Source organism: Arabidopsis lyrata (assembly GCF_000004255.2).
Source record: "Arabidopsis lyrata subsp. lyrata unplaced genomic scaffold ARALYscaffold_3, whole genome shotgun sequence".
Lineage (NCBI taxonomy): Eukaryota > Viridiplantae > Streptophyta > Magnoliopsida > Brassicales > Brassicaceae > Arabidopsis > Arabidopsis lyrata.
In genome coordinates this window covers 14892911-14912404 of record NW_003302553.1, presented here as the reverse complement: position 1 = coordinate 14912404, position 19494 = coordinate 14892911, and the positions used below count along the sequence as shown (strand labels likewise).

Below are 19494 nucleotides of genomic sequence, written 5' to 3'. Positions count from 1 at the left end.
TGGTGAAATCATTAACCAACAAACCAAATTGCCAAACGGACGTGGGGGCTTATAAAAACTAGTTTACAAGCAAGGCGAGTTGCCAAATGGAGATTCTGTTCAACCAATGGATCTTGGCTGTTTTTGCATCCGTACACCATATATTCTAAGGAGAATTATCAAAGAAATTTATCCTTGGTTTGAGCTAGTTTAAGAGTTTACCATGGAGTTCGACTAGGTGTAAATAAGAAAACTTGTCAACCCACCTTATTATTAGCTGAAGCCACGACTTGGAGACCTTCTAAGATTAGAGGGTTCTCTTTTAACCTAGGAAGTCATCCATATTCACCCCAACAAGCTGGAGTTGTAAAACAGCAAGTTAAATCTACATTTGCTTTATTTGGGAGTGTACACACCTATATTCACACTCAACAACTACTTTCTCAAAACTGTCGTGTTTTGAAGCCTCACTAGTGTATAAGAGAACTTCCATCCTTTAGATATCCCAAAAAATATCTTAACATTAAAATATTATTATTTTAAAACATTTCAAGTATTTAAATAAAATTTTAATTTTAAAAATAAAATTAAACCATTTCGATGATGACATGTGGGATGAGAGTTTCAAGTGGATTTCTTATGGTTCTTCTTTTAAAACTGTTTCTTTATTCTCTTTCCCACTTTTTTTAAATATTTTAATGCAAAATATCTAATTTAGATACTTTCACCACACCACACTTGATCATATGGATTCAAAAGAGATCAAACTTGTCCTTTTTTAGAGACAAATGCAATCAAAGATGCGCTATTTCCAAAGGTGCGCTATTTCGTCTCATAGCTCTCAAGATATGAGCCAACAAAACATTCCATATTTTGATGATTTTCTCTTAAAGCCTCAAACGGCTATTTTTAAAAAAAATTTAAGATTCTTTTCTTATTTTAGCTTTTTATGACCGTTGTCTATGAGCCTATAAAAGCTCAACTCCATTTTTATGTAAAGCACATTTTATCAATTTTTTTTGTTTTTTTTTTTGCATTCAATAAATCCAGTTTTCTACAAAGTGTTATCTTTGAGTTTGTGTTATTTTCTTAAGAATTAAGTGGGTGATATACTTCTTTTCTATTGAATTTGCGGATTATGATTGTTTCTGTGAAGCAAACTCTCTCATTTCGTGTGTTTTAATTGAGAGAATCAAATATAATTGTCCCAAGTCAATTTGTTTTGTTTTTTTTTTTCCATTCAATAAAATCCAGTTTTCTACAAAGTGTTATCTTTGAGTTTGTGTTATTGTCTTTGGAATTTAAGTGGGTGATATACTTCTTTTCTATTGAATTTTCGGATTAGGATTGTTTCTGTGAAGCAAACTCTCTGATTTCGTGTGTTTTAATTGAGAGAATAATATATAATTGCCTTAAGTCAATAATTTGTATATTGTGTAGTATAATAATCTGGTATAGAAAATTTTATACTGTCTGGTTATAATAAATTCTGTTTCGGTTTAGACGGTTGAATTTATACTCGGTTTTGTCCACCCGTAGGCCGTAGTGTTGTTCTACACCGTAGATCTGGTGAACTTTCCCTTTCTTCTTTTTCTTCCGGCATTTATTTCTCGATTTCGCCTCCTCATAGACTATTAAAGAAATCATCTCTCAATTTTCCTAAGATTCTCTATCTCAATCGGATTCAATTTGATTCCATATCAGTGTAGTTTCGGTTGATAGAAAAATCTCTTAACGTTTTTGAGTATTTCATATTTATATACAAGTTGTCACTAACATTGCTTCAAATCTTTTATTGATTTTCTTTTGGATCTCAAATGTTATTTGATGGTTATTCTCATAATATTTTTTTTTCTCATTTTCATCACTGAACTTTTTTTTTTGGATTCAACAGTACATTTTTCAAGGAGTTTGATAAGCATCTATAGTAATGTAGTTGGAGATTTCATAAACGAAATCCTCAGCAGAATACTCAATTCCATTGGAAAAAAATGGAAAAATTGGGTTTCATATTCTGCTGGGATTTTGTTTATGTAATACTTAATTTCATAATCATCTTCATCACATGCTGCTCATAGCTGAAGAACCCTTAGAGACATTATCATTCAGTCTTAAGAGAGGCAACTCCTTATAATCTTTTGTTTGTGTATGTGGGATGAGAGTTTCTAGTGGATTGCTTAGACCATCTCCATTTCATAACTTTTATGGGTGTCTTAACATAAATTTAATTATAAAATACTAATATTATATTATGGATGTTTTAAAAATAATAACAAACTCAATCAAAGTGTCTTGATGAAGACACTTTTTTTTTGTTCTCTTTCTTACTTTTTGAAATTATTTTAGTGCAAAGTATCTTGTTTAGACATTTGCAATGGAAGTGTTCTAAGGGATTCTTTAAAGCTTTCCTACATGATCCTAGCTGCACTATACCACACTTGATCTTATGGATTCAAAAGAGACCAAACTTGCTTTTTTTGGAGTCAAATGCAATAAAACTAAAATGGCTCTTTCTCTCTTCGTTTGTACGTGTTTTGAAGATCCTCTTTCACATCTAGAAAATTCCAAAGATGCATTAGTTCCTCTCTAAGTTCTCAAGATACAAGACAACAAAACTTTCCATATTTGGCCGATTTTCTTTTAATGTCTCAAACAGCTCTTTTATTTAAAACTTTATGATTCGTTTTGTATTGTAGTTTTTAAAGACCGTTGTCTATGAGCCTAGAAAAGCTCAGTTTTGTTTTCATTGTAAAGAACCTTTTATCATCATATATATAAAAGTAAGGTTTCATTTTCTCCTTATTGGTCCACTTGGCAAAAAAAATAAGAAAAAATAATATTTTGAATTAAAACACAAACAAATAACAAATATCATCATATACATTTAACTCACATTTTCATATAAACTGAAATCATAAAATCTATGCATTAATTATATTTTTTCACTCAATTTTATTCAACACACAATAAATTAAAATTGTAATTTCCAACTCCCATCACTTATTATTCTATAAATAATCATTTTCTCATTCTCTCATTCACTCATTCAGTCATTCTCTCATCCTCTTCTACTATATTTCAAATCTTAATTTTTATTTTGGTTTAGTTTTAAGAATTTTTTGGTTGGTTGTTGTTGTTGTTGTATGGATTTTAAAAAATCAAATTAAATATAATTGTATAAGCGTATTTCTAAATTTTAATTTTAGAGATTATATGATATATATATATGTATCTTACATTCTCTTTGATTTTTTTAAAGATCAATATCCATTCTCTATTTTAGATTATCATCTTATAAGTAGTCATTCTCTCATCCTCTTCCACTATATTCATGTATCTATTTTTTTATATTTCTATATGGGTTATATCAAAGAAAGCATCATTGTAAGAATTTGATTCTAAATTTATTTTTAAAAGTATGACATATATCTAACATTATATTTTTTTATTATATTTTCGACACCATACTAGATTATACATATTACTTCTTTAATTTTCCGAAGCAAAATAAAAATTTTGATGACTATAACAAAACTTTTAGGTTTACTAGTTATGGAGAATTAAGAATATCAATTCTAATAATCGCAGAACAAATAAAATAATGTTCAGAAGATCCATCTCCATTTTCTACTTTAGATGTTTTATTATTTCCTAACATATTCATGTATTTGTTATTCATTATGTGATATTTAGACATTTGTAATGGAAGTGTTCTAAGAGATTGTTTAAAGCTTTCCTACATGATCCTAGCTGCACCATACAACACTTGATCATATGGATTCAAAAGAGATCAAACTTGCCTTTTTGGAGTCAAATGCAATAAAACTAAAATGGCTCTTTCTCCCCTTGTTTGTGCGTATTTTTAAGATCCTCTTTCACATCCAGAGAGTTCCAAAGATGCATTAGTTTCTCCCTAAGTTCTCAAGATACAAGACAACAAAACTTTCCATATTTGGCCGAACTTTTTTTTAAATTCTCAAACGGCTCTTTTATTTAAAATTTTATGATTCGTTTCATATTTTAGCTTTTAGATACCGTTGTCTATGAGCCTAAAAAAAGCTCAGTTTTGTTTTCATTGTAAATCACCTTTTATCATCATATATATAAAAGTAAGGTTTCACTTTTTCCTTATTAGTCCACTTGGCAATAAGAAGATGAAAAAATAATATTTTTAATTAAAACACAAATAAATAACACATATCATCATATACATTTAACCCCCACTTTAATATATAACTAAAATCATAAAACCTATACATTAACTTTATTTTCACAAATTATTTTCAACTAAAACACAAATAAATAACCTATTTAATCATATACATTAACTCACACTTTAATATAAAACTTAAATCATAAAATCTATGCATTAACTATATTTTTCACTCAATTTTATTCAACACACAATAAATTAAAATTGTAACTCCCAACTCCCATCACTTATCATTCTATAAATAATCATTTTCTCATTCTCTCATTCACTCATTCACTCATTCTCTCATCCTCTTCTACTATATCTCAAATCTTAATTTTTATTTTGGTTCAGTTTTAAGATTTTTTTGGTTAGTGGTTGTTGTTGTATGGAGTTTAAAAAATCAAATTAAATATAATTGTATATGAGTAGTTCTAAATTTTAATTTTCGAGATTATATGATATATATATCTTACATTCTTTTTGATTTTTAAAGATTAATATCCATTGTCTATTTTAGATTATCATCTTATAAGTAGTCATTCTCTCATCCTCTTCCACTATATTCATGTATCTATTTTTTTATATTGCTATATGGGTTAATATCAAAGAAAACATCATTGTATAAAATTGATTCTAAATTTATTTTTAAGAGTATGACATATATCTAACATTGTTTTTTTTATTATATATATTTTCGACACCATACTAGATTATACATATTACTTCTTTAATTTTCCGAAGCAAAATAAAATTTTTGATAACTATAACAAAACTTTCAGGTTTACTAGTGATGGAGAATTAAGAATATCAATTCTAATAATCGCACAACAAATAAAATAATGTTCAGAAGATCCATCTCCATTTTCTACTGTAGATGTTTGATTATTTCCTAACATATTCATGTATTTGTTTTTCATTATGTGATATTTAATAAAATAAATCATAAAATCTATGCATTAACTATACTTTTCACTAAATTTTATTCAATACACAATAAATTAAAATGGTAACTGTAACTCCCATCACTTATCATTCTATAAATAATCATTTTCTCATTCTCTCATTCACATATTCACTCATTCACTCATTCTCTCATCCTCTTCTACTATATCTCAAATCTTAATTTTTATTTTGGTTTAGTTTTAAGATTTGTTTACTTGGTTGTTGTTGTTGTTGTTGTATGGATTTTAAAAAATCAAATTAAATATAATTGTACAAGCGTAGTTCTAAATTTTAATTTTAGAGATTATACGATATATATATATATATATATATATATATATATATATATCTTACAGTCTCTTTGATTTTTTTAAATATTAATATTCATTGTCTATTTTAGATTATCATCTTATAAGTAGTCATTCTCTCATCCTCTTCCAGTACTATATTCATGTATCTATTTTTTGTATTGCTATACGGGTTAATATCAAAGAAAACATCATTGTAAAAATTTGATTCTAAACATATTTTAAAAAGTATGCCATATATCTAACATTTTTTTTTTTAATATTTTCGACACCATACTAGATTATACATATTACTTCTTTAATTTTTTGAAACAAAATAAAGGTTTTGGTGACTATAAAAAAACTTTCAGGTTTACTAGTGATTGAGAATTAAGAATATCAATTCTAATCATCGCACAACAAGGAAAATAATGTTAAGAAGATCCATCTCTATTTTCTACTTTAGATGTTTGATTATTTCCTAACATATTCATGTAATTGTTTTTTTTATTATGTGATATTTAATAAAATAAATTATTGTAATACATATATCAAATACTTTTTTATTACCTCCTTATTATCTCAAATAAATTTTCGTAACTCAGTTTTAATATATATATCATTATATTATCACTAAAATTTTTGTAACTCATTTTAGCACTAAAATTTAAATTGATGAGTAAAATTAAAATGTTTTAAAAAATAGAAGTTATCCTTGGATTTTTAAAAAACAATCTTTGATTGAAGTTCATAAGAAAACAAATTTAGTTTTCACTTATAAAATGATATTAATTTAAACTATTATGTGTGAACTTATATCAATTTATTTTGTAAAAGTAATATATAACATGTTTTATACGTTATATTTATTTGTAAAAGTAATGTATAACATGTTTATTAATGTATACATACATAAATAATATAGTAAAGCAAAGATTATTAAAATATGAGCAAATGTAAGATATCAAATTTTAAAAGCCTTTTATTTTTCTTCAATCACATTTATATTGAAACAAAATTATTTTAGAATAATATATCCTATCGCGTAGCGCGGATATCTATCTAGTTGATTAAATAAAATCCAATTTTCTATAAAGTGTTATCTTTGTAGAATTTAAGTGTGTGAACACTTATTTTCTATTGAATTTGCGGATTGGGATTGTTTGTGTGAAGCATACTCTCTAATTTTCTGTGTTTCAATCAAATTTAGTTTCTCCAAGTCAATTTTTTTTTTGTATCTCTAAAAATTGTTTTTAATAAATTTTTATTATTGGCTTGTAATATAATCTGTTATAGAAAACTTTTATACCGTCCGGATATAATAAATTGAGTTTCGGTTGAGATGGATGAATTTGATTCTGGTGAAATTTCGCTTTCTTCTTCTTCCGGCTCCATTTCTCGATTTTGCGTCCTCATATGCGATTGAAACATCTCTCAATTTCCCTCAGCTGGTTTCAAGGAAAACAACTCAAGGATTCAATTTGATTACGTGTCAGTGGAATGTTGCTTCTCTGCTCTGTGTAGCTGCAGCTGATAGAATTCTCAAAGTTGAAGTATTTCGTAAGCATCTTTAGTTATGTAGTTGGAGATTTGATAAACAAAACCTTCAGTAGAATACTCAATTCCATTGGAGTTGAAACATTGAGTTTATTATTCTACTGTGATTTTGTTTATGTAATTCCCCAATTTCATAATCATCTTCATCACATGCTGCTTATAGCCAAACAACCCTCAGAGGCATTATTCTTCAGTCTTAACAAAGCTAACTCCTTAGAATCTTTTGTTTGTGTGTGTGAAGCATGGTTAAATAATGTATGTATGATATTGTTGTGCTCGATAATCACTTTTTTGGACTGATGCAGCAAATTGCTCAAGTTGTGGGAGCTTCTCTGGAAGATTACGAGGAATTAGCCAAAATAAGGATGCAGGTTACGGCTCCTAAGAGAGGCGATATTGTGAGATGCATTAAGATCCAAACTTGAATATCTTGGTCGTCTTCTTTCACTTGAAATGGGAAAGATCCTTGTTGAAGACATCGGAGAAGTCCATGTAGGTTTCTTTACTCTTCAAAGCTTAGTTTCTTTTCATTGATACATTTACATTTTAGCTAACTTTGTGACGCATTTTACAAATATTACTCTGCAAAAAAATTTCAGGAAGTAATTGACATGTGTGATTTTACTGTGGGTTTAAGCCGACAACTCAATGGATCGGTTAATACATTCTGTACACCTTATTTATTCTCCTAGATTTAATTTGTTATATCTTCTTCAAATCAATACAATAATAACAATAAGGATCTCTGCAGATCCGACACCTTAGCGTTTTTAGATGTTCTCAAGCTGACACCTTATTAAAATTGTCATCCAATGAGAACATTTCGATTAATACAACTAAGCATTCTATTCCAGTAATAATACTTCTCCGATCCACGTCATATTGTCTCTCTCTCCACATATTATTTTCTTAGTTTTTCCTATTGGTCCAATTTGGTTTAGTTATCAATCCCAATTCGTTTATTTCTTTTTAAAGTGTTCAATTGTTTTTACTCTTATTTATGTTTAATCACTCACTCACTAATACTATGCATATTATTATATTTTGTTGAACAAAATCACATAGCTAAAAGATAGTTTTTCTATTTTCTTTGCTTTAATTGTGAATTTGTGATTATATAACTAAATCTTTTTATTTTGTTGGGAGCTTTTAATTTTTTAATTTTAATAAAAATTGTTTATTTATATTAAATACTATTAATTATTTTTACTTTTGTCTAACAAGACCACAACAATGAAAATGTTACTTACACGAAGGTCTAACAAGAGATGACTGCATATGAAAATGATGAACAACACAGATCAACAATTGAGAAAGAAGATTGGAGAAGCCTTGGAAATAATGAGAGGAGGTTAAGGGGGGAGAAGAAGACCACAATTATTACTTTAATATAAAAAGGGATTATTGTTTAAAATGCCCTTTTTTGGGAAAAACTTATGAAAATGCCCTTTTTTGAATAGTTTACGGATTTTGCCCTTTTTTAACACTTAAAAATGTACGTATTTAGGATTTTTTTTTCCAAAAATACGTACTTTATACCAAATACTAAACCCTAAGAACAAATGGAACCGACTAAACCCAAACATAACGAGTGAAACGCATGTTAAATCATATTTTTGGAGCATGAAAAAGGACAAAATCCGTAAACTATTCAAAAAGGGCAAAATCCACAAATGCCCTTATGAAAAAGGACAAAATCCGTAATTTATTCATATAAAAATATAATAAATCTTGAACGGGTGACTAAATCGATTGTAGTCAGACCGGTGTTACTATCGGATCAGATTGGGTCTATAAAATACTTCCAAATTGACATTGAATTAATCGTACAAGGAAAGATGCATGCTTAATAATAATCATATTGAGGTGAGAACAGCTCTGTTTATGATGCATCCGGAAAAATCACCAGGACCCGATGGCATGACAGCCTTATTTTTTGAAAAGGCTTGGATTACAATTAAATCAGATATTCTTGTTCTGGTTAATTCTTTTTTAGAGGATGGAATTTTTGACAAACGGTTAAATACGACAAACATTTGTCTGATTCCAAAAACGGAAAGACCAACACGAATGACAGAATTACGGCCTATAAGTCTATGCAATGTGGGCTATAAAATTATATCAAAAATTCTTTGTCAAAGACTTTAAACGGTTCTACCAAAACTGATTTCGGAAACACAATCGGCTTTTGTTGAAGGAAGATTGATTTCGGATAATATACTTATTGCACAAGAGATGTTTCATGGGTTGAGAACTAACCCGTCATGTAAAGAAAAATTCATGGCCATTAAAACTGATATGAGTAAAGCTTATGACAGGGTGGAATAGATTTTCGTTGAGAAGGTTCTAAGAAAATTGGGTTTCTGTGAGAAATGGATTAACTGGATAATGTGGTGTATTACAACAGTTCAATAAAGAGTGCTCCTTAATGGGCAACCTAGAGGACTAATTGTACCAGAAAGGGGATTACGACAAGGAGACCCGCTATCTCCTTATTTATTCATCCTTTGTACAGAGGTGCTAATTGCGAATATTCGGAAAGCAGAAAGAGAAAAACTAATTACAGGTATTAAGATAGCAAATGCAAGTCCTTCGGTTTCACATCTGTTATTTGCGGATGATAGTTTATTCTTTTGTAAGGCAAACAAGGACCAGTGTGAGGTAATTTTGGGGATTTTAAAGAAGTATGAAGCGGTCTCAGGACAGCAGATTAATTTTTTAAAATCCTCGATTCAGTTTGGACATAAGGTAGATGAGGATATCAAGGATGAAATCAAATCTACCTTGGGAATCACTAATATCGGTGGGATGGGCTTTTATCTCGGTTTGCCGGAGAGTTTGGGTGGATCTAAAACAAAAATTTTCTCCTTTGTTAGAGATAGATTGCAAACACGAATTAACGGATGGTCGGCAAAATTTTTATCGAAAGGTGGGAAAGAAGTGATGATTAAATCGGTAGCTGCAGCATTACCAACTTATGTTATGTCGTGCTTCAGACTACCGAAAACAATCACTTCTAAACTTACGAGTGCGGTTGCTAATTTTTGGTGGAGTTCACATGGGGAGTTCAGAGGGATGCACTAGATGGCTTGGAACAAGTTGTGCAATAGCAAATCGGAAGGAGGACTAGATTTCGGCAGGTAGACGATTTTAATTCAGCCCTATTAGCCAAACAATTATGGCGGTTGATTACGGTTCCAGATTCTCTTTTCGCGAAGGTAATTAAAGGGCGGTATTTTCAGAAATCCAATCCTTTGGAAAATATAAAATCATACTCCCCATCATATTGATGGCGCAGTATTTGTTCAGCTAGATCTCTGGTTAAAAAAGGACTTATTAAAAGGGTCGGATCCGGGACATCTATCTCAGTTTGGGATGAACCCTGGATTCCAGCTCAATTCCCGAGACCAGCAAAAAGTAATGGTTCACTTGTTGACCCATTGTTAAAAGTTAACAATCTTATAGATAGTCGGTCGAATTTTTGGAATATTGCTCTCTTAGAGGAGATCTTTGATCCTAAAGACGTCACCCTGATAAGTGCCTTACCAGTGGGTGCGCCAACTAAGGAAGACACACTAGGTTAGCATTTTACAAAATCCGGAAAATATACAGTCAAATCGGGATATCATACCACAAGGTTAGAAAAGGTGGAGACCAATTTATCTTTGATTGGCCCAGACATCAAACCGTTAAAAGCACACTCTTGGCAAGTACAGTGTCCACCTAAGATACGTCATTTCTTGTGGCAAATCTTAACGGGTTGTGTACCAGTTACAGAAAATTTACGGAAAAGAGGAATTGATTGTGACACAGGTTGTGCTAGGTGTGGTGAACCAGTGGAAACAATCAATCATACACTCTTCCAGTGTCGCCCAGCACGACAGGTTTGGGCACTTTCCCAGATTCCTACGGTAATGGGAATTTTCCCAACGGAGTCTATTTTTGTGAATTTAGACCACTTATTGGAGAATACCTTCGAATTTTGATTCTCGGTCTTTCCATGGATTATATGGTACATTTGGAAAGCAATGAATGAAAAAATCTTTGAAAATATTGATAAAGATCTGTTAGAGGTATTACAGTTAGCGGAAAAAGAAGCACAATTGTGGCAATCAGCCCAAATCGAGCTTCATCATGAAAATAATGGCACTGTGGAATTGGTAACTCGTTCTCGAGTGGGGGATGCTTCACTTGATTCGAATTATTCTGGATGTCGTTGCTTTGTGGATGGATCGTGGAAAGAAAGTGATAAGTTCTCCGGTACAGGTTGGTTCTGTACATCATCAAACGGAGAGCCGCCAACCATGGGAGCTGCCAACCTCCGTAGAAGTCTATCTCCATTACATACAGAATTCGAGGCTCTTCTCTGGGCGATGAAGTGTATGATTGGTGCAGATAATCAAGAGGTAACGTTCTTTACAGACTGTTTTGACCTGGTGAAGATGGTGTCTTCTCCAACCGAATGGCCGGCGTTTTCAGTGTACTTGGAGGAATTCCAGAGCGACAAGGAAGAATTCTCATCCTTCTCTTTATCTTTAATTTCTCGTAATGCTAATGTAAAAGCGGATAATCTGGCACGAAAAATTCGTACAGAACCGTTTCATATCACATATGTAAACAACATTCCTCAAGAATGACTCTTTTGAACTCTAATTAATTTCGGATGACAAAAAAAAAAATCATATTGATCCCATCTAATTCGAGAATCAAATTATTTTATAGTTAAAAAATTGTTTATAGTGTTCAATGTTCTATGTCCTTTGTTTCACGTATTGGACATAGCTAATCTTGCAACCTTTTCTTAAATTATTAAATTTGTCTTTGGAGGTACAACTACTGCAACAAGGGAAGAAGAGTTTTAGCTAAAAACAAGGGAAGAAGATCCTATATCATTCTGGTTAATATAAGATGAACTTCCCACAATGCATTTATAATTTTTTTCTTTGGTATCTATATAATTTTTAGTAGCTAATTATTGTGATCTAATGATTAAAAAAGATTTTTTTTTTAAAAAAAAAAAGACATGTTAAATATTTTTAATATGATTCAAAATTTCAAAGTATGCTTGTGTACCATAAATATCGTTAACATAAAGAATCTAAGGTTCTTAAAGTATAATAGTCGCTGAAATATATTTATATATATCACAATATAAAATAAATCTAACATTTATAGGAAGTTAAACATATACTGAAATATAAAATTAGATAGAATTAATTTACGAAAACTACCTGCAACATAAACCATTTGATGCATTCATCTCATGCATATTATCCTCATCTAAAAACCATTTGATTCAAACAACTTTTTCAAAAATAAAAATATATTTGAAAGAGCCACGCAGGGTAGCGAGTGTGTCGACCTAGTATCTCCTTAAAGGCACTTGGAGTTGGAGATGCTTATTAAAAGATTTTTCTCTAAACTCATTATCATTTTTTTCTTCGCAGGCCCTAACCACGTGATGTTGGAGGTGAATTGCAAGTTTGTTTTGTCGGATTTTTGTGGATACATTTCTTAAAAGATGATTAACATTCGGCTTGAACATTGTAACGCAGATGTGGAATCCTCTTGGCATTTTTGGTGTTCTCACAGCGTTTAATTTTCCATGTGCAGTTCTTGGTAACACTTATGTCTCGTGAGATTGCTCATTAAAGTCTGCCATGCTTCTTCGTAGCTCTGCAATTTCATTATTTAATTCCCACATGAAAGTGGAGACAATAGAGTTAGTTGAACCTACTTTTATTGTGACACCTAGTTTTGCCACACTATGATTTAGCCATGTTGTAAAGCCGTAATGAAACTTTTCTCTTTGTGCACATTGTACTAGATGAGCCATGAGTGAATTTCAATTAGTGCTACTTATAAAATTTTCCTATAGAGCAATGTGTTACAGTGATATATAAGATAGCTAAAGAGATCAGGGAAACAATTAACACTGTTTTTTAGCAAATTTTTGGTCGCCAGAAAAAAAAATTTGGCATATTGGATTTCAAGTAAAACGGATAAGTAAAAACATTATTAAAATCTAGAATTCATTACTCTACATTTGTAAGAAATATAGGTTCATTGGAGATGTCCTATTCTAGTTGTTTCTTTCTGTGTAAGAAGTTTAAATCTTCTTGAGTTTGGAGAAAGTTCCCGACTCTGAGAAGTAAGTGCTTTGAATCCAACTGACTAATCCTAATGCCTGAGGATTGCACAACTCTATTCCTTGCACAAGAGTAAAAGCCAGACTTGATGTCGTCAAACCAGAGGTAGTAGAACCACCTGTGAACTGTCGCTTTTTGGCGACCTTAGCATTAACTTTCAGCTTGCTCGAAACACGCAGCCTATTGCTCCCAGCCTGACCAAGCATTCCATATCCGATACCTAATCCATCACCAAGAGAGCTGTCTTCGGGTGTACCAAACGCCATCCTGTTGGCCAACTTTCTTATGTCTGTCACTTGATACCTTTCTTTCATTTTTCTTAGACGGCGACCACCCCTTCTCTTTTTAGGCTCAGAATAAGGAACATGAAGTGGCTTACGTTGCCTTGCAGGTGGAGGTTCTTGCCACTTGTCAATATTCTTGCGGATTTCCTCCCTCAAAGCTTTCCCGTTTGTTCCAGATGGATCTCCTCTAGTAGCGTCAACTCTTGCTGCCAAAGTCGATTTTGAAGCCAAGAGTCTGCTAGCGCGCATTTGAAGTTCCGGAGGCGTGCTTTGGAAAATCTCTGTCTGCTCCAAATAACCCGCACGAGACTGTGACATTGCAGTAGAGAATCCGACATGGTTCTTCCTGTTGTGGCCAAGAACTAGAAGATTACAAGCAGGCATGTTCGCAAGTGCCGATAAACCTCCAGCAGTTCCCAAAAGCTTGGCTGCAACAGCACTCCCGACAATAGCAGAGAGATTTGGTGCGATAGATCCCATCTTTCTTTCAACAAACTCAAGAACCTTTTTCCTTGCCGAATCAAGATCAATAGCGTGATCACAAGCGTCTAACGTCTTTCGTAGGATACTATCTGGAAGTGGTTTCCCTTTTGTGGTTAAAGCAGTAAGCAATAACAGTAGCTGGTTGAAGAAGGCCTTCCATATCAACAAGAGTTATATCTGTCTCATTGGCAATTTTTTTCACGACACGCGCGTAATCTATTGGGTCACGTACCAGCGACTCAAGCTCTGGGTACCTAAGTCTGTACTTGTCGCGGATAAAGTTGTGGAAGACCACAATCTCATTCTCGATATCAGCTGAGAGCTGATTGCAATCAACGATAAGCTTGTTTTCCAATACAGTTCCCATCTCTGCTCCTCCATCCGAATCCTTTCCGAGAGCATGTTCCACTTTATGCAGTATATCAGCGTATCTATGAGTTTCCTGTAGCTTAGAAACTCTCGAGAGATCATCATAGTTTAGGGTTTCTAAGTCTTCCATGTCCATGTCAATATTGTCATCCTCCTCCTCTGTTCTAGCATCCAGTTCTGCTTCATTGTCAGATAACTCGTCAAGGTCTGCGTAGAAAGAATCTTCAAGAGTTGCCATATATCTGAATTTGATCACCGATACCACGTCCGTGATTATGCTCTCTACGGTTAGGTCTGATGCTCCTGTCGATTCTCTCTTGTGAGAAGAAGACGATGTTTGGTTTTATATAAAAACCTCACCCACGATAAACAAAAAAAAGAAAAGGAAATTTCCTTTTTTCTTTCACTTGGGAAATAAAAGAAAATTTACTTATATAAATATAACACTGAAGTAAAAACGCTTGTTTAATTCTCATTGATCATTCACAGTCATTTTCAGGTTTGTATTGATTGACCTACCCTATATTTGTATTGTGATTATGTATCATATTCTCATTAGAGTTTTTTTATTGTTTGTTATTGTACAATTGTATAAATAAGCCTGGGACTAACAATGGATATTATTGCTGCAGTACTCTGTTTCTCATTTGTGTTTTGTTCACTCTAGCTCTCAGCCATAAACAGGTATCATATTCTGTGATTGTATTCCTGATGCTCTGACACATAATGCCTCTTCAAACGTAATAGTATCATATTCTGCTCCAGTTTTTAACATGTGTCATCATGTCTATGTTGCAGATGAGTGCATATTTAGTCTTGCCTAAGACAGAAAAGTCCACTACTTGCTGTGATTAAGCTTGGAATTGCAGTTATAGTGACATTTGTTAGTGTTTGGTGGTCATATCTTCATTCTTTGGATGACTTCGTAATGGTAAAAACTAATCATTTTTCTCTAAAACTAATAATAACGTATACTACTTGCTTCCTCCTCTGATGTGTTTTAATTTCTGCAGTGCATGAGAAATCAATCTTGATGCCTTTTTCTCTCTGTAACACTATATAGCTCTAAAAATCCCTGACCATTTCGATCATTTACCCAATTACGATCGAATTACATATCTTTTCTAAATCACAACGTGCAACAATTAATGAAATAGAATCAAACCAAACGCAAAAAGACGACTAGATATAGAACTAAAAGGAATCAAGAACATCAAAAATCATGAATCAAGTCATAGGGAGAAACCATAGAGCATCCCTGGGTTTCAAGTTGGCAAGATGAGGGAAGTGTTTGATGAGGGTGTTGGTTGCAAGATTGAACACACAGATTTCCAGATCAAAAGACATGCGGAAACGGACACGGTTATGACGTGTGAAATAGATAGTGTTTGGTTGGATACCAAGGGCATGGTTAGAAGGCACAGTAGTACCCAAGTCGAGAAGCAGGGCCTCATCACCAAGAGAATCTACCTCAACAAGATGGGGCATTTGGTCCTCTGGATCAGCATTAGGATTCTTCTTGTAGATGCGGAAGGTTCTCTGGTTTTCAACGGTTGTGCTCTCCACCAACAAAACCTCTCCTGCTGTCGTAACCACAATGTTAAAAGAATCATGTTCTCCGAGAGGAGATAACATTGGCTTTGGGTTACTCCCGGTGACATCCTCGAAACCTTCATGTCCAGACAAATCTATAACTCGAACGCAACGACGGTTAGATGCAATGTAAAGACGGTAACCCCAGAGTACTAGATCAGTTACGCCTTGCAACATATTGGGAAATTTGTCATCTACCGGAATAACAGTGTAATGATTGTCCCCATTCTTGCAATAGAATAAATAAGGAGAAGGATCAAAGAACAACACTAGGACGAACTCTCCTGTCTTCTCATCTACCCACAAACGGCTTCTCAGATAACTGGTGTTCAATATGCAACAAGAGCCACCAGGTAATATCAAACTATATTCCTTATATCCCGAAGGCTTGAGAGCATAGGTACTTGATACAAGGGACTCTAGAGGTGGAAGATCGATCCTTTTCTCGCTAAACACATCCATAATATACAAGTTGCATCCAGAATCTAACATCAGAAACCATTTACCCGAGTTTGCCAGAAATCGAATCCCTGAGAAGTCTCTAACTGGTTTGTAAATTCTGTCTTCGTTTGGATTGTAAAGCACGTAAACGTCTTTTTCATCGTCTACAAACAGTACTATTAGCCATGGAGTTTTGATTTTTCGGGCCACTGATCGTTTCGAACTCGTATTCCAGTTTAAACACACAAGCTTCGCGCGATGGACATCTGCTAAGCACAATCGTTCGAAAATAGATTCCAACAAATCGGGATAGAGCTCCGACCAAGGGCCAGGATTAGGCATCCCTATTAAATTAGGGTTTGGTAATCTCGATTTGGTGCAAAAGCTTACCTGTGACCGACGGTCTGCTCAGAATGATGCTGCCAGTTGATGGAGGTGGCAGATTATTAAGCGGCGGAGGTAAGGTCCAAGAGAGAGATCGTTCGTGGGTTTTTAGGGTTCAATTTCTTGTGGGGGAATTTTGACTTCAGTTTGGGAATTCTTGTATAATTAACCGGCGCCGTTTTACTATGAAAGCGAATTAAACAGTGTTTTAAGTGTTGTTTAACAGAATAACAGTAGTGGAACAAAAACCGCTTCGTTCCACCTAAAAACGTAAACCGCACGAAAACCGTTTGGTTGGTTTTTTGGATTTTCTATTCGGGAATAATTTTATTTCGGTATCGTTCAGTTTTTTCCGGTTCGGATTTTTTTTTTGGTTTTCAAAAATAAGCTTCACTAGGAATCGAATTATATTTTAGTTTGGTTTGTTTTTTTTTTTTGACAAATAAATTACAAAAATATATAAATATTTAACGGATTTATTTATTTTCGTCAAAATAAGCTTTATATTGAGTTGGTAAAATTAGTGCAAAGATGTTGTTCAAGCCATTTGGGCGCGGGTTTATATCTATATATACATTTTTGAATACAATTATGAAATAAATCCTGGCTTTCACTACTATTTACAATGGAATGCCACTGGATTTAATTCTTAAGATTTGGAAAATTAAATAAAAGATATGAAAAAAAGATTTTGGCTCCAAAGATCTTGCTTAAATATGATGTTTCCTTTTTTTGTTAACGATTTTAAAGCAAGTTTTGTTATATTTCTGTTTGTTTTCTTAATTAGTTAATTTATACTAATTGTATTTGATTAATTTTTTTTTTGGTCGTAACTATGATTCATAATCAACACTAAACTTAGATTTTTAGTTGGTTTTGATTATAACTATAGTAAGCAACATCTATATATTATTACTTTATTATAATAAAAACATTACAACTATATGTTTTTTAAAGCAAACTTATAAATTGACTCGAATTGTATATGTTTTTAAATAAAAATATTATTAAAAAGAAATATAACAAAATGATGTTTAATTTCATGGGACGGGTTATATGGTGGGACGGGTTTGGGTCGATATTAATACGGGACGGTATACTACGGGTGAAATCCTAGGATTAACAATCAAATACAGTTATATAATCTTAAACACTAAATAAAATAAATAATATTAACAAAAAAATACAACTTAAAATTTAAAAATTATTGTTATAAAAAATCGACCCGAAGTATCGCGGGGTAATATATATAATATATACATATGTAAGTATATTTAACCAAACAAAACAATAGGTTATATCTATAGATAATTTTCAAACTTTTGTTTAAAGTATAGCCCCGCGGTGTACCGCGGGTTAAAATCTAGTAGTTAGAATAATAATTAGAAACATTACAACCATTTTATACATTTAATTAAAATAGTATTTTTAATGAATTTTGATTAGTTTGGTTTTTAAGTTCAGATTTGCTTCGCGATCAGGAAATTCGGTAGCCCTAAAACAAAATTTGGGTCTAATTTTTTCTAAACTAAACTAAATTTTAGTTAATATATATAATCATGGAGTAGGTGTAATCTTGTTAAAGAGTGATATTGTTATATACATATTGTGTAATATCCATCCTGACATACACAATGAAAGATATTAAAAATACATGGACCAGTTATCTCTGGTTAATATTATTAGTTAATCTCATCTTGGTTTGCTCTTATTAATCTTGTGTATTTACATTTTTTGATTAAGCTTTGTAACAACATTTTGGGTGATAATAAAAAGTTTGTTATCTTTCCGTTTAAACTCTCTCTTCTCCGATCTTGAATCTTCGATATCGGAGTTTATTATGATATCAAAGCACAAACTTTGATCTTCCGCTTTAATTTCTTTGTGTTCATCGGTAAGACGGTAATGAGTTTCCCGGTATGTTCACTGCTTCGTTTTCTTCAATTTCTTGTTCTCGCTATTCGTGATTTGTTCGCTGCAATCTACTTTTCCATTTTGATTCTTTTGATATCTCTTTGATTAACTTCTGGTGTTGACGAATCTAGCTTCTATATCACAATTCCGTCTCACTTTTCTTTGAAATTTTTTGTTCTTACTCTCAGAATGGATCTTACGTACCTCCATTTAGTGTTCTGGTGAATCGCCCTCCGTTTAATTTTGGTTAACAACTAAGGTATCCAACTAATTAGTATGGGAATCCGTACTATCTCCACAATGCTGATCAGTATGGGAATCTGTACTATCTCCACAATGATGATCACGCATGTCTTGTTCTTGTTACAAATCGACTTACTAAGAGCATCTTCAATGTCCATCTCTGTATTTTCCTTTATTTTTGAGAAGATTTTGCTCCAATGTATGCCTCTAAGACCATCTCCAATACCCATCTCAATCTTTTTCTCTATAAACTCTATTTTAAAGGAGATTTTGTTCCAATGTATCCCTCTAATATATAGTTTCTTCTATAATAGAGGAGAGAGACAATGTATGCCTTTATATATAAGAGTAATTCAATGTCTATCTCCACTATTTTAGAGGAAACTCTATTTTAGATGGATACATTAGAGCAAATTCTCCTCTAAAATAGAGGAGAAAGAAAATGTATGCCTCTATATATAGGAGCAAATTCTCCTATGTAGTTATTTGGACCTCACTACAAGAATATGACGCATTTATAGCATAAGAATATAGCAATTAAGGCTGTTTTGCTATTATTGACAAACACCGTAATATGTTATAGCGTTTGGTAAATTTAAAACGCTATACTTTATTACTCGGAGAAATAAAAGGACGCGGGTCAATGTTTTTAGAATTAGGTTTGATATTTGATA

General features: G+C 32.4%; 1 protein-coding gene and 1 pseudogene across 1 annotated transcript; both read right to left on the bottom strand.

Moving 5' to 3' along the window:
- Positions 1–13009: 13009 nt before the first annotated feature.
- On the bottom strand, positions 13010–14545 carry LOC9319820 (annotated as a pseudogene).
- Positions 14546–15190: 645 nt separating this feature from the next.
- LOC9319819 (F-box protein At2g14290) lies at positions 15191–16977 on the bottom strand. The gene has a single exon (XM_002883706.2). The coding sequence runs from the start codon at positions 16619–16621 to the stop codon at positions 15473–15475; it is 1149 nt and encodes a 382-aa protein (XP_002883752.1). The 5' UTR covers positions 16622–16977; the 3' UTR covers positions 15191–15472.
- Positions 16978–19494: the final 2517 nt, after the last annotated feature.